The 14,363-nt window shown below is 52.2% G+C and overlaps 7 protein-coding genes across 7 annotated transcripts; 4 read left to right on the forward strand and 3 right to left on the reverse strand.

The window, feature by feature from the left end:
• Nucleotides 1-202: 202 nt before the first annotated feature.
• LDX57_004964 (uncharacterized protein) lies at nt 203-2,217 on the reverse strand (the record flags this gene model as incomplete). The annotated part of the gene is made up of 2 exons (XM_046086644.1): nt 203-1,762; nt 1,840-2,217. The coding sequence occupies 2 exons, from the start codon at nt 2,215-2,217 to the stop codon at nt 203-205; spliced, it is 1,938 nt and encodes a 645-aa protein (XP_045942609.1).
• An 857-nt stretch (nt 2,218-3,074) lies between these two features.
• Nucleotides 3,075-5,489, reverse strand: LDX57_004965 (Zn(II)2Cys6 transcription factor; the record flags this gene model as incomplete). The annotated part of the gene is made up of 1 exon (XM_046086645.1): nt 3,075-5,489. The coding sequence occupies one exon, from the start codon at nt 5,487-5,489 to the stop codon at nt 3,075-3,077; it is 2,415 nt and encodes an 804-aa protein (XP_045942610.1).
• A 2,045-nt stretch (nt 5,490-7,534) lies between these two features.
• MNN2_2 (alpha-mannosyltransferase) lies at nt 7,535-9,022 on the forward strand (the record flags this gene model as incomplete). Its single annotated transcript, XM_046086646.1, has 1 exon — nt 7,535-9,022. One exon carries the CDS (start codon nt 7,535-7,537, stop codon nt 9,020-9,022), a length of 1,488 nt encoding a protein of 495 aa, XP_045942611.1.
• Nucleotides 9,023-9,497: 475 nt separating this feature from the next.
• Nucleotides 9,498-9,950, reverse strand: LDX57_004967 (uncharacterized protein; the record flags this gene model as incomplete). The annotated part of the gene is made up of 2 exons (XM_046086647.1): nt 9,498-9,721; nt 9,809-9,950. 2 exons carry the CDS (start codon nt 9,948-9,950, stop codon nt 9,498-9,500), a joined length of 366 nt encoding a protein of 121 aa, XP_045942612.1.
• Nucleotides 9,951-10,632: 682 nt separating this feature from the next.
• Nucleotides 10,633-11,382, forward strand: LDX57_004968 (uncharacterized protein; the record flags this gene model as incomplete). Its single annotated transcript, XM_046086648.1, has 1 exon — nt 10,633-11,382. One exon carries the CDS (start codon nt 10,633-10,635, stop codon nt 11,380-11,382), a length of 750 nt encoding a protein of 249 aa, XP_045942613.1.
• A 1,055-nt stretch (nt 11,383-12,437) lies between these two features.
• LDX57_004969 (uncharacterized protein) lies at nt 12,438-12,870 on the forward strand (the record flags this gene model as incomplete). Its single annotated transcript, XM_046086649.1, has 2 exons — nt 12,438-12,591; nt 12,665-12,870. 2 exons carry the CDS (start codon nt 12,438-12,440, stop codon nt 12,868-12,870), a joined length of 360 nt encoding a protein of 119 aa, XP_045942614.1.
• A 453-nt stretch (nt 12,871-13,323) lies between these two features.
• On the forward strand, nt 13,324-14,355 carry BCP1 (protein-transporting protein BCP1; the record flags this gene model as incomplete). Its single annotated transcript, XM_046086650.1, has 3 exons — nt 13,324-13,407; nt 13,483-13,719; nt 13,804-14,355. 3 exons carry the CDS (start codon nt 13,324-13,326, stop codon nt 14,353-14,355), a joined length of 873 nt encoding a protein of 290 aa, XP_045942615.1.
• Nucleotides 14,356-14,363: the final 8 nt, after the last annotated feature.

Consider the following 14,363-nt stretch of genomic DNA (forward strand, 5'->3'; position numbering starts at 1 on the left):
GCACCCCTCTTCAAATTTCTATCCATCGAACAGTGCATGTCCAAACTCAGTGGCCACACGAGCATATGGAGTATGAACTTGTGTGCTAGTGCTTGACAAGACCACTTAGCTCAAGGCTGTACCAGTACGTAAGTTACCTATATCCACTATCGCTTGTCCTTGCATCTCCGGCCATTCTTGTACTCCCACTGACGCAGAGCTACTATGCCTTGCATTCGGCCAATCTCGCAGCAATCGTCGCACACAGGCGAGTCTGCTCGCTCGCCTCGGCTGCCGTCTCGGGTGGCTCCACAGAGAGACAATCGCGAACCATGCGCTCGTAGAGTTCTCCGCATTGATTGGCAAGGAGCGGCACATGGACATCTAAAATCTCTCTTCTCGCTGCATATGGATCGATGTCTGGGATGTTTAGCTCGCCGATGAATGGCCATAGGCCGATCTCAAGTAAGACAATTCCTAGAGAGTAGATGTCAAAGGCATGGCAGTAAACGCGGTCACGGTTTGCTCGCTTTGCTGGGTGGTGGTGTTCATCGAGACAGATCTGGTGACGGCGGTGCGAGACCTGGGCAGGATTTGGAGGTTCTTCGAAGTTCGTATTGGGTTCCTCGGTGTCCATAATACGCTGTTTAGAGTCTTCATAGATCAAGATGTGTTCTTCAGCGAGCCTAGGGTCTATGACAGATTCTTCAGAGTCCGTGGTGGGTTCTTCAGGGTCCGGGAATTTGCGAGAGCTGGATGTAGGAGTCGCATTTGCCTCTAGGTTTGGGCGTGAGAAGAAATAGCCCATGAACGCAGCAGTATAATCAAAGCGCTTATAGCTCCCTATTTGGCGTACCTGCATATTGCGGAAGAGGAGGACACTGCCACTTGAACTTATGTTCTTATGCAACCAGCCACACGAATGCAAGAACGCAATACTGCGGACTAGGTCTTTTGCAATGCCAAATCTCCACCCAAGAGCTGGGGCACTTGCGCCCCCACTGCTCTTGGGGCGGCGGGCAGCAAGATCTCCTGCTGGAAAGCCAGGGGACGACTTGCCCATACCCTGAGGCAACCGGAATTCTAAGCCAATTTCCTTAGAAGCCGGATAATCGACTAGGCCGATGCACTGTAGAGAATGAAGCATGGCCGCGCAGTTTGGGTTCTTGAACAGGCGACCCAGCTTGAGAATGTCCTGACGAATCAGTTTGTCTACCTTCCCTTGTTCACACCTATACGATTTTCGCTCCACGTAGACTGCCTCGCATCGGCTGTAGTTGTCACTCCAGCACGTCCATAATGCCAGTCCAGATTCTTGTTCTTTGTCCATGGAGAGGTCGGTATCTTTAATGGTGAAAAATAACCTAGCCTCCTCTTCACCCACATTGTGAGAGCTGTGTAGCTTCATGATCTTCAGACTGGCCACCTCATTGAGTACCTGGAGACCCTGTTGGGAAGGAGCAAGTGCTCCGGCTTTAGAAGCCTCCCTTGAAGAGGTCTCTAGCTTTTTCAGGATGGTTATGCTATTGTGGGACGTCAAGTAGTCGACAACGAAATTGATCTGCATTATTTCAAAGGCGCCGTCGGGGCACAGCATATACAAGGAATCGTTGTATTTTTTCAGGTCTGATAAAAAGTCGTTTACCTTTTCGCGACCGGTGAAAGCCCATTTACACCTTTTAAATATGCCCATGCGCGATCGTAAAAGAGCTTGGTGTGCTTTGAGCTTCTTCATGGCGGCCTCCGGAGAGGTTGGAATCTCTTCAAGCTTGGAATATCGATTCTGCGTGTCAAGAGCTTTAGCTGCCCAATTTGATGTGCATTTATTATACTGCTGGAGAGATCGGATCAAGCGCTTACTGTGTCCTGGTGCTTCTCGGGCTCTAATTTGAGCCCATAGGTACTTTCGAGGATCTCCTTGTTGGACAAGGTGTCTGCGATCAAGCACAATGCGTTCCCGAGACCTTCCGCCTTGTATGGAGTCCTTTCCAAGTATCGAGCCAGCTTGTCATGTGTTTGAGGCCCAATTTGTTTGCTCGAGGGTCCGATCACGGTGGAATGCCGTGAGATCTCCCAATATGAGCCCCATGATTTCAAAATGAACTCCTGGATACCCATCTCTCGTACGAGTCGGATAGCACTCCGTGGGCCATTCTTAACGTCGTTGTAGAAGATATAGCAGTCGCGGCAGGTGGAATAGAGAGAGACAATAGTAAGGGCAAGGCCCACTCCATCCATGGTGTCAAGTATGTGCGAAGAGGAAGGGTGGGCTTCTAGATGGCCGTCAACCTGATATGGCGAAGCTATTTAATCAAATGAGAATCGAGGCATAAATGAAGGCAGTGGTATCTATGGTGTACGTGGCATGGCGGGGGACTGGTGTCATACCTGACAGGGGTTCCTGTTTGCTGCCTTGAATGATTATCTGTTGAGGTGCTGGAGGCTGTGTTCGTTTTTAGTGTCCTGCAAGCCCATCACCGGCTTTGCCAATGAGATGGGTATTATTTGGTCGTGGTAATCACAAATTATAGACACTGCTAAGTCGATTAATGTGGAGACGATCGACGCGTGATTAATTTCACCTACTCTGGATCTATGTAGATCCACACGCGCCCCATGTAATGCCAACTCCAGCAGTATTATCATCATCACCCTCAAAAAGAGGATGATAACGGGGCCATCAGGTCCCGCAGCAACAAGCTGGACAATCCTGTTTCATCCAGCCGTTCTTGCCCTTATAAAAAGCGAGTAAATATTTCAGAACTCAACGAACCAGCGACCAAGTCACTCGTCAAGTACTCGGTAAGCGATCATCTATGATATGAAATACGCACGAAGCAAACCCCTAAATAACCTCAGTTGAGCGGCGGCAGTTTCGATGGTAAATTTATAATATTGTAAACAGGTACGTATAGGTACATATATACATGCAATTTCAGACACCGCGATCCTCTTGGAGAAAAGGGAGCAGAGAATTCGATATAGATAGGTATAGTCGTGGTGTCGTGTGGTTGGGGTATCTTGGCGTATCTCTTTTCTAGGTTTCATAAACATTACACCTTTTCCCTGTGGGATATGGGAAGAAAGACGAGGGATCATACGACCGCATACTCACCCTCGGCGCGCTTGGCCTGCATCACCTTGTGCCATCGGAATCCTTGTTCCCTCGGAGTGCCTGTCTGCGGGTAGGTCGAATACACGGCGCCCAAGGGACCAGTATAAGCGACGTGGTATGCGCCTGAGGGATCCTTTTCCAGCTTGGACGAGGCAGGACTCTCGGCCCAGATCTTCTCTAGGAGCTCTAGACATGATAGGTTGTTGAGGAACCCCGAGTCTTTGGAAATGTCTTTGCAACGCTGCTGGATCACGTTGCGGTGGCTTTCGAGCACGCATTCGGATCCGACGATGAAGAGGGGCCAGAGAAGATAGACGTCGGATTTGACGGCGAGGATGTGTCGCATCGTACGGTGGACGATGTGTTGGATGCGCGGGTTGTGGGAGGGGATATCTGGGTAGGCGAGGCGCTCGGTGTAGAGAATGGCGGCGTGGCGAAACGCCTCCGAGGTGTGATACACGTCGTCCAGATTCTCGGGCGCCACGGTGGAATTGGAAGATGGCGATGAAGGCGGCGAGATGTAGGCCTGGGTTATGAGAGGGGGAGGCACAGACGTAGATTCAAAAGACCCCTGAGACCCAGCGCGGTGGGAGGGAATGCTCCATGATTCTAACTTTTGACGGTAGGAGAACCATTCGGCCCAGAATGCCGGGCTTAAGGCTGGTCGCTCGTTGTCATTCAATCGTGGCGGGACCGGTAATGGAAATAAATACGGTTGGTTTGCGCCAGACGCATTGAGTATCGAAGAGTCTGAGGGTTGATAGACCATCGATGGCGGGAGCGTAGTCGATGGAACATACACCTCAGACAGCGCAGGGGCATGGGACTCCTGGTTCTGGCTCAGCATGTTCAAGCGACCTAATTGCGCGATCAGCTTGAAAAGAGCGGAATCGCAGCCTGCGAGGTTCTCGAGGCCCCATTCGCCGTCAGAGGCCGTGGCGATGTCCAAGCAGGTGCCGCGGAGCTGCACCTCACGATCGTTAGTCGTGGCCGTCATGGTATCGTACCACGTGAACATCCGAATGAACCATTTTAGTTCCTCCGACACTGTAGGAGAGGCACGCAACCTAATGGCCAACAATTTTGTCACCCCGGCGAACTGGGTTTTGAACTGAGCAACTCCCGTGTCGCAAACATGGAATAAGCAAAGAATCAGAAGTGTGGCGAGCACCGAGTCAGAGAGTCTCTGATGCGGGTCGGCCAGTTCCATATTCAATGCTTTTACCGCCATACACCGATGATATTGTTCTTCCTGTGCGGGTCCCACCGGAGTGGACGTGCCATACTGAACCCCTAAAGTTTCGTCGGTCAATGCCCGAAGGGCCAGGGATGACATGCGAGCAGGCAGGGTCCTTTCGGTAGACATCATTCGTCGCTCGCGTCGCTGTCGTAGGTTGCTTGTCGACAGAGTGGCAATCGCTTCTTGCAGAGATGTGCTCTCCTGTGCTAGCCGCAGGACATGAGTGCGAAAGGGGTTTGTAGGGCTATCGAAGGCGACAATCATGGGGGCAATAACCTCGGCGTAGTAACTGATCAAATATTGCAGCCGCGGCGTGCGCCCAACAGAGCGTGCTAGGAGCAGCTGTGAAAATGACGGCGAATGGGAGGTGCTGATCCACGAAGGACTTTCACGGTTCGTTTGCCTTTCCAACTCTTCACGGGTCGCTTTCGTTTCCTGTGTTTCTGAAGCCTGTGTTGCTGGAGGCCAGTGCGACATCTCTGGTGTTGTGTGCATCTGTGTCGGCAACATGCCCATCATAGAGGGCGGGATCTGTGATTTTATCACATCTTGTGCGGTTCCCACTTGCTGGTAGTATGGTTTGTTCCACAACTGGTGACCCGAAATATATGGAGTAGATGATCCAGGCCAAGGCTGGCTTTCAGGCAACCCCGTAGACACCGTTGTATCGCTGATGACATCGGATCGTGGGGATGATTGCTGTTCTTGTTGGGGCCAGGGCACTGTCGGAGTGGCGATTGAGGAGAATCCTTCGGAGGAGGGGGAGGCTGTCGTTGTCGCTGTCGGGAACTCCGAGTTGTCAGATTGCCTTTGGGAGCCAGCCGAGCGACGAGATTTTGGCGAGTTTGAGGCTGGCTGGGATCCCGTTACAGGTAGTGACAAGCCCCGGAGCTTTCCCCGGCTTGCGACGCCGACTCCCCAGGTCAGCGTGGTTTTGTAGCCTGAACACTCACGACCAAGAGTGAGGCACTGGGAGCAGTACGGCCGCCGACGGTCGCATTTAGTGCCTTCCCGGGCACAAGTGAAACAATCATCGGCGGCGCCGCTGACCACCGTTCGCTTTCTTCTTTTCCGAGGGGCTTTTTCCGACCCCGATGGTGGTTTGCGGGTTGGTGCTTTGGTGGTTGGTGCCATGTTCCGGTCAGTGTCAGGCATGGTCGGAATGTTATCCGAAGGCGTACAGATGGTCACAAGCCAGAAATGCGGAGAGCTGACCGGCGCTGCGGGGTCGCATTGATAGTGGAAGGATGGAGTCGGCAGCTGCAAGGAGTAGAAATGAGGAATGGACGGAGGAGACAAGGAACGATAAAGTGGTGGTGAGGGGAAAAGGAAACAGAAGAGAAAGAGAAAAGAGGGGGGGAAAGGCTGGATGTGACGATGAAGTAGAGTAGTTTTAAGGAATGGTCAAATCACAGGTGAGCGATCGAAGTCCGTTTGGTGCTAACATAACACGCGAGTTGGAGAGAGCACGATAAGCGACGATCCTTGCGGCATGTCCCGCCCGTTTAATATAAATCGGTTTTATTCAGCAGAACCGGAGGGAATTGATAGCCAACCGGTGCGGTGGACAAGGAATCCACCCGAGCATGAACCAGACTTGGCTTGAAGTCTGGCCGGCGGAGAAGGAGAGATCATGGTCCGAGTGGATAGCGCGTTGTGGATAGTGGATTAATTCCGATGGGATTCCGAGGAGAAAGACGGAGAGGCCGAGAGGGAAAGAAGGGGGAAAGAGAGCGAAGCAAAAGAGAGAGAGAGAGGAATTCCGAGATCACGGGAAATCCTCCCGTTGAGCACGTGTCGCCCGGCGTCAGCCGACTTTTAGACTTGTTGACTCTGTAGTTGACTCGCCGTTGTGCATCCCAACACACCGGTACTTTTGCTCAGTCCGCCTGTTTACTTTTAGCTGTTAACGGTGCATCTAGTTACTCTGTACTCCGTCCTCGTCACGATGCCCCTTGTTGACTTTCTACTTCTCCCATCAGTGGACCTGACCGGTCTCCTTTTCTTCGGTCCACCGAAGGCTTTCCACTCCTTTTCGTCCCATAATTTTCGCGCCTCCGTGCCAGGCAGACTCATAATGACCAGCACGATGGGTCGTCTCAAACTTACTAGTTGGTAGTCGAGGTTAATTGTGGGAAGCAAATTGCCTCTGAAACCTGAGGCCGGCCATTGGACCAAATGGCGGGAACTAACGCCGCCGCCCCATCGGTACTTCGGAGGCTGCGACGGGTGAAGCCACATCCAGGTACCTGTCCCGGTAACCTGTTCATCCAGGGATGGTCGGCCTGGATCAACGTCCTCATTGCGCCATGGGGATTGGAGAATTGCTGGGGATGATGGGCGAGCTAGCGAAAGTTTGCTTCTGCTCCACGGTCCACCATGTGTCTCTAACTCTCTAGTCTCGAAGCTATACCTTGAAACCCTCCTCGCCGGCCGATTATGTCCGAGTATATCCTGTTTTGGTTAATGGTAATGAGCCGGGGGGGCATGGATTTCTTTGGTACGTTCGATCATAGAAAGGATCGCCCTCGTCAGTGGCGCTTTCCTTCCATCTCCCTTCCGGAAGAGAAGTGCGAGCCAAGGAGACAGACCTCAGTATGATTACTAGTTATGGTTGAAGGTCCTTGCAGATGACTAAATATAGAAGCGGTCAGATTCTGCCGGGTGCCAATTCAGCGAAAAGATGAGATGACGACGAGATGATGACCTCAGGCAGTCCAGAACATTCCTGTCGAGCTTCTCACTCTTGGTTCTACAGTCTTACGATCATCTATAATATCTGCACTGAGTATTTCTTGTTCTACTCAACCACAGGGACCATAGGGACCGCTGCTTATCACTCCCCGGTCATTGGTCTCTTGGCTTCTGGGATCGTCGCTCTGGGCAGGCCTCGCGCGGAAAGCGTCTCCTGAGTCTTGCTTCTGATTTCCTACGCATCACTCCCAGGCCCTGCCTGCCATGCTGCTGAGTCTCTGATACTTTTCTGACTTTCTCGATCGGACTAGATTCTCGCGTGGTCACTCTCGTCCAACCTGATATCGAAACTTCATGCATCTTGTCCGGCGCACCCGAGCCAATAACAAACACAGATCTTCCTCTGCCGGCAGCTTAACATCCGCATTGCCTTAGCTCTGTAAAAAAAATTTTTCTCCAGACCCTGAATCCAGGCCCCCGACAAAGAATCCGCCAATAATCCTGCCATGCCGGTTCTACGTCCGGGCAGGTTGAGGACCATCCTCTCCATTGCTGGCGCATTGATCCTCATTTGCACCATCTATTTCAACTGGACCCCCACTCCAAGTCCAGCCTCCGTCGTCCCCAGCACGGCCTTCGAAGTCCCCCTCACCGAACGGCAGCATGTATTTTGGAAAGTCCTCAGACCGATCCTCGAGACGCACGAACCAAAATGTGCCACTCCCAATCTGCTGAACCCCGTCGGCGCCATCGGTTACAATGCCACCACGACCGAACCCCGACCGGACCTCGTCGAGCTCGTTGGAGATAATGATTTGACAATCTTGGAGGAGGCCCATGCAAGCTACATCCAGAATATCACCGATTCGAAGAAATTGCGCCCGGTCCATTCCCCGGGGACCCGCGGTATTGTGTCGACGGCGGGCGGCTCTTACCTTCCGGTCTTTCTGTCGTCGCTACGCATGCTGCGCCGCACCGGGTCCACTTTGCCCGTGGAGGTTTATGTGAAGGATAAGAATGAATATGAGAAGAAGATCTGCGAGGATCTGCTTCCCGAGATGGACGCGCGGTGTTTGGTTCTTTCGGATGTCGTCGGCACGGACGCTATCGAACACTACCAGCTCAAGGTCTTTGCGATTCTGTTCTCGTCCTTCGAGGAGGTCGTTTGGATGGATGCCGATTGCTTCCCGCTAGACAAGCCCGAGATCTTGCTCAACCACGAGCCGTTCCAATCCACCGGCATGGTCGTCTGGCCCGACTTCTGGACGTCCACAGTCTCGCCTCTCTACTATAACATCTCCCGGCAGCAAATGCCGCCCATGTCGGAGCGACAGTCCTCGGAAACCGGTGAGATCCTCATATCGAAAAAGACACATTACCGTACGCTGCTACTAGCCGCCTATTATAACTACTACGGACCTTCGCACTACTTCCGCCTTCTGTCCCAGGGCGCCCCCGGCGAGGGTGACAAGGAAACCTTCCTGCAGGCCGCATCCGCGGTCGGTGAGCCGTTCTACGCCGTCAGCGAGCGCGTCCAGGCCATCGGACACCCGAAGGAAGAGGGCGGCATTGCCGGCTCGGCCATGGCGCAGTCGGACCCGATCGCCGACTTCGCGATGACCAGCCAGGGCAAATGGCGAGTGAAGGATCCCTCGGTGGACCGCCCGCCGCGCGTGTTCTTTATCCACGCCAACTACCCCAAATTCAATCCCGCGGAGAACGTCTTCGGCAACAAGTGGGAGACGACTCCCACCTTGCGCCCGGACGGCACAGACGGCCGTGCCTGGATCGTGCCGGAAGATGCGCTGAAGCGGTTTGGGTCCGACGCCGAGCGCGCCTACTGGGAGGAGATCAAATGGGTCAGCTGCAACCCCGAGATCGAATTCAAGACGTGGGCCAACAAGCCCGAGACGTGCGAGAATGTCGTCGGCTACTGGCATAATGTTTTTGCAGAGCCCCATGACAATGATCCCAAGTTCTTCGAAGAGGGTTGATCACCTTGACTCTTTGACGTCATGAACCGACTGGACCAAAATCAACCAACCCTACCACCCGAGGCACCCCACCAACACACCTGAACGTTGAAAAGCTGGTGTACGAACCTGTACAGTGGATGCCACCAACACTGGGCCCTGCTGCCTCCAGTGCATGATCTGCATGCCGATTACGAGACAACGACCTGGAACATAAGGTTACCCGAACATATATTCTTTTTTGTTTTGAAATTTGTATAGGACTTATAATTCGGACATAGACCAACCAACCAATTTACATTTCTCTGTTCAAACCCACTTACAATTGAATCGAAACATCTCATCAAACAGTCAATGGACTCGTGGTTTCATTCCCAATAGTCAGGTAGCTAATAATACATGTGCTCAAACAATGCCCCGAAACCGAAATTGAAAACAGAACCCAAACAAATCAGAAATCATATCTCATCACCGGGATGTGTCATGTATGATTGATTTATTTCTTGATACCCTTCTCCTTCAAGCGCTGCTCATCCTCGAGCTGCAACTCGCGGTCGATCTTGGCCCCCTTGGAGGGTTCGTTGCCGTGGTTCACGGCGGGCTGCGTGGGGTTCTTCTTGCTGAGCTCGGCCTCGGGGTCGTAGACGCCGTTCTTGTAGCTGCCGGGGTCGGGCTTGCCTTCTTGCGAGGCGAGCTTGTTGGCGATGGAGCGTTCGTCCTCTGTAAACACCTGTTAGTGGGTTCATCGCTCGTGATGAGGTATGTGGGAAGGGGTGTTAGGGAAGGTTAAGGTCGGGGAGAACCTACTCGAGTCAAGGTTCTTGTGGCTTCCAGGCTGACCCTGCTTGTAGGCGGGACGGCCCTGCTCGGACTGGGGAGCGGTGCGCTGGTCACCGTCGACGTAGAGGTTGCCGCTACCAACGGAGGATTGGCCCTGAGTTCCAGTCATATTGTTTGGAAATGTGTTGTTTTGAGTTGGTGGAAAAGAAGAAGATTGATAGTAGAAGAGAGTTGACGATGAGAGGAGTTGAAAAGAATCTGATGAAGAGGGGTGAATGGTCGACCAGGAGAGCCATACTTATACTACCATCTCAGAGGCGGATGTGATGTCATGGCCGAGTCGCTGAGATCATAGTGGGTCGCAGCGAACAAGGTCTGGGTATGATGAAAAGCATGAGGTTATGGTGGGGTGGAGGGTTATGGAATGCTAGGGACTCTTCCTTTTTAAAGATAATCAGAGTGGAGTGTGTCTCGATCGGTCGATTTGGTTTCGGTGAGGTTGAGATTGTTGGATGCAGTAAATGGTGAAGATGGCTATACAGTTGGCACTCAACGAGGTTAGTGTCGCGGGCCGCAACTGTGATCTGTGATCTGTACTTGTCCAGACACATCGGGAAACAGACATGTTTGCGAAAGATATTTGATGTTCTCATGAACCAATTCGATTCCCAATGGCTAGAAATCCTATACAAATGCGCCATCTCCATGCGGCTCTCCGCGATGTCCGTAATCGGAGGCTAAAACCACCTGCATATCCACGTCAATTCCTCACCACCACCACCTACTCACACCCTCTACCTTTACGTCAATCCCAAATTACTCACCACACCTTGAAATCGCACACCCACAGTATGTCCACCACGAGCGCCATCCCCGCCAGCGCCCCCGTCATCGAGCCACGCTTCCAGCAGCTCTTCGAATCCCTCGAATCCCGCTTCCAAGGCACCACCTCGACCCTCCCCGCCGAGAAATGGTACATCCTAGCCATCTCCACCATCGTCGCGGGGCCGGACCCCGAACGCGCAGACCAACTCTACCTCTATCTCATCAACCAGGAACCGTACCGCACCGCGCCCGCCCGTCAGGCCCTCATCCGCCGTCTGCGCGAAGCGCTCTTCAAATCCGTCATCATCGTCGGCGTCTGCAAGCCCATCGAGGCCATTCTGGCCATCGCCAAGCTCGAGCGGCCCGAAGATAGAGATTACAGTTTCTCGCGCGAGGACTGGCAATGCGATCAGGCGAATCATGATCGCGGCACGGCCTGGATGGAGCGTCTGTATGCGAGGAACACGTCGGGCACGTTGGACTTGTTTGCAGCGCATCAGGACTTTGCGTGGCTGTCGAAGGAGATTACTTATGGGTTGTTCCTGTCGGATCGGCACGCTCTGGATGATTTGGATACGCAGATGGTGGTGCTCCCGGCGATCATGAGCCAGAATTTGAAGCTAGAGACTCATTGGCATATTCGGGGGACGAGGCGCTTGGGGGTGTGTAAGGAGGATGTGCAGATCGTTTGGGATGCTGTGCAGTTGGTGGCGGAGTTCTTTGGGGGGAAGTTGGATAAGGTCCCGACTGTTGAGCAGGTCGAGGATGATGTTTAACTCTCTACATGTGTGTGGTGCATATGCTAGGTTTCTGGTAAGTGTTATATAGATAAAAGTGCGGATTAGCCGGTTGTGTTATTCTCTCTACGCATTATTGGCATTATTTGATGAAATGAGGTATATTCCATGATAAACATCAACTAGCACCATGATCTCTGGGACAGCTTTGCATGTAATTTGGTCAGCTTTGATCCCCCGAGGGTAACATCAACAGACTCGGCCAGCGAACGTGCAAACAAGGTAGATCTGACAAGAGATTCAAATAAAACTCTTTCTCAGTGGCTCTACACGTTCTGCTCCTGTCTCCCAGTAGGCTGGTCAAGTCTCCTGGAGCAATGATACTCGCGGGCAAGCAGCGCTGGTAAGGCCACAGGCACGGCCTAACAGACAATCCGTATCTCAGAGAAACTCCACAAAATCCGTGCATCACGATTCTCAAAGCTCCTTATGGCCTATTCGATTGCGTAATGAGAGAAATGGGGTTGGTGGATGAGATCTGATGACTACTTCTATACGAACAGTCGACCAAACGGCTTCACCGTTGACAATACTTGCATCTATGAGTTGCTGGCTGACAGACACAATAACGCACTACAGGTCTTTTCATGGCTTTGTATTCAGACTTGAGTTGTAATACTAGCATCATCAATATGCCATTCATGCAACAGTCCGTTACACCTCCTAGTCTCTTTCATGAAGTTCCCCAACATGGGTAGTTTTCCAACCTTTGTTCCTTCTATCATTCGCCAAATAATGTATAAGCATTCTGATCAAATGAAACAGTCTCAGATGGATTCAAAATGAGAGTGACTCTTATTGCATGCACCCGATATCCAACCATGAGCATTCAGGGCTGTCTCATCTGACTATGTCTGCATTCCCCATCCCCTCCTATACTCTCGATATCCCGATAAAGGGTATAAGTAACCCCTTCCTCCTCCCTATCCAGCTTCTCAATCCCAGATTCGAAAACCACTCAGCTATACAGGCTCAACTAGTACCCCACAACAAGATCTATCCCATATCTCATTTCTATCCAAATCCAAATCAACATGAAGCTCCTCTATCTCGCTGCCCTCCTCCAACTCCCCCTCCTCGGTCTGGCGGCACCAGCAGTCCCAGCCCTAACCGATCTCGACACTGATCTCGAGAATCAGGACTATCAGGACTACGTCCTCCGCATCACCGAGGTCTTCGAGCAACCGAGTATGTTAACTTCCTTACTCTAATCCATAAGTGGGTTGCGTTGTTCTAACCCGAATTCAGGACGTTGCATCAGACTCCACCATCACTGTGACAGGAGACCTGGTCATCCTCGTTGCTGTAGGGGCTTGTTCTGTGCTACCCATGGTCATCATCATCGAGGAGTCTGTCGTCATCATCATGCAGAGGCGTATCATGAAGAGGCTTATCATGATGAGGATCTTTGAAGGGCTTGTTGGTGGGTCTTTGGGGATGGGAATGGGGTTTGTTGGGCTGTTGTGAAAGGCATAGTGTCTGTTTCAGTTGTTTGAGAATGTCATGCTGGGATGAACTTGTCTTTTATTGAGGTCTTGGTTGGAGTCTTCAAGAGCTTCATGTGCAAAATATTGTATCCGGACTTCAATCAATATATATCAGGAATGACAGCTCAAGTTAAGGATGAAAGAGGCTATCTTGGCGTAGTCCAACGACTAATCACTTTGAGGTCATAGAAATACGACCTTTTACCTATTGCTCTGTAGTGTGAAAAAAAAAGTGTTGGCACCGGGTGTTCTCGTAGTTGTCCCATTCCCTCCCATCCAATTCCATACTTCAATAAACTCCGCGGGGACGTTCAAAAGCGGTTAGTCCGCCGAGCAACTTTTCCTGCCCGCCGACGAAGAAATCCAACTGCAACCAGTTCAACAACTCACTTTCTATCCGTCAATCCCACCAAATACCCCAATCTCTCACACAATGGTTAAACGCAAGCAACTCAAAGACGGCGACGTCGATATGGCCGGCACCGACCCGACCGTGGGCGGCGACGAGTCCGACGAGGTGTGTGTTCTAACTTTTTCATTTCCCCGCCGCATTAGGTAGTTGAGTGAGTGATGAACTGACGGCGCAATCTAGGACATTGACATGGTTAATGTGGAATTCGAATGGTTCGATCCCCAACCGGCGGTGGATTTCCACGGCCTCAAGAACCTCCTGCGCCAGCTCTTCGACAACGATGCCCAGATCTTCGACATGTCCGCGCTATCGGACTTGATTCTGTCGCAGCCGTTACTGGGCTCGACTGTTAAGGTCGATGGCAATGAGTCGGATCCCTATGCTTTTTTGAGTGTGCTGAACTTGCAGGAACATAAGGTATCCCCGCTCTCATCTGCGCCTTGTCTTGCTCGCTGGACCTCGTGTTTGTGGTACAGTGACTAACAATCCGCTCCGCAATAGGACACCCCCGTCATCAAAGACCTAACAACCTACCTCCACCGCAAAGCCTCTACAAACCCCTCCCTCGCTCCTCTCGCCACCCTCCTCTCGCAGACCCCGCCTCCGCCCATCGGCCTGATCCTCACCGAGCGCCTCATCAACATGCCCTCGGAGGTCGTGCCGCCCATGTACACGATGCTGCAGGAGGAAATCGCCTGGGCGTTGGAGGAGAAAGAGCCGTACAACTTCTCGCACTACCTGATCGTGTCGAAGACGTACGAGGAGGTCGAGTCGAAGCTGGACATGGAGGATTCGCGACCGCAGAAGAAGAAGAAGAAGGCTGGCGAGGCGGAGCGGTTCTTCTTCCACCCCGAAGATGAGGTCCTGGAGCGTCATGCCCTCTGTTCCGGGTCGATTGATTATACACACAAGCATGATGACGGACATTCGGATTCGAAGCGCGCGTTCCAGGAGCTGGGCATTCGGACGAAGGGGAGCTTGATGTTGATTGAGGGGGGAAAGTTGGAGGGCGCGGTTAAGGATATGATTGATTATTTGAAGCCGCCAGTATAGATTTGGGG

This window comes from Aspergillus melleus (assembly GCF_016097325.1).
Source record: "Aspergillus melleus strain CBS 546.65 chromosome Unknown contig2, whole genome shotgun sequence".
Lineage (NCBI taxonomy): Eukaryota > Fungi > Ascomycota > Eurotiomycetes > Eurotiales > Aspergillaceae > Aspergillus > Aspergillus melleus.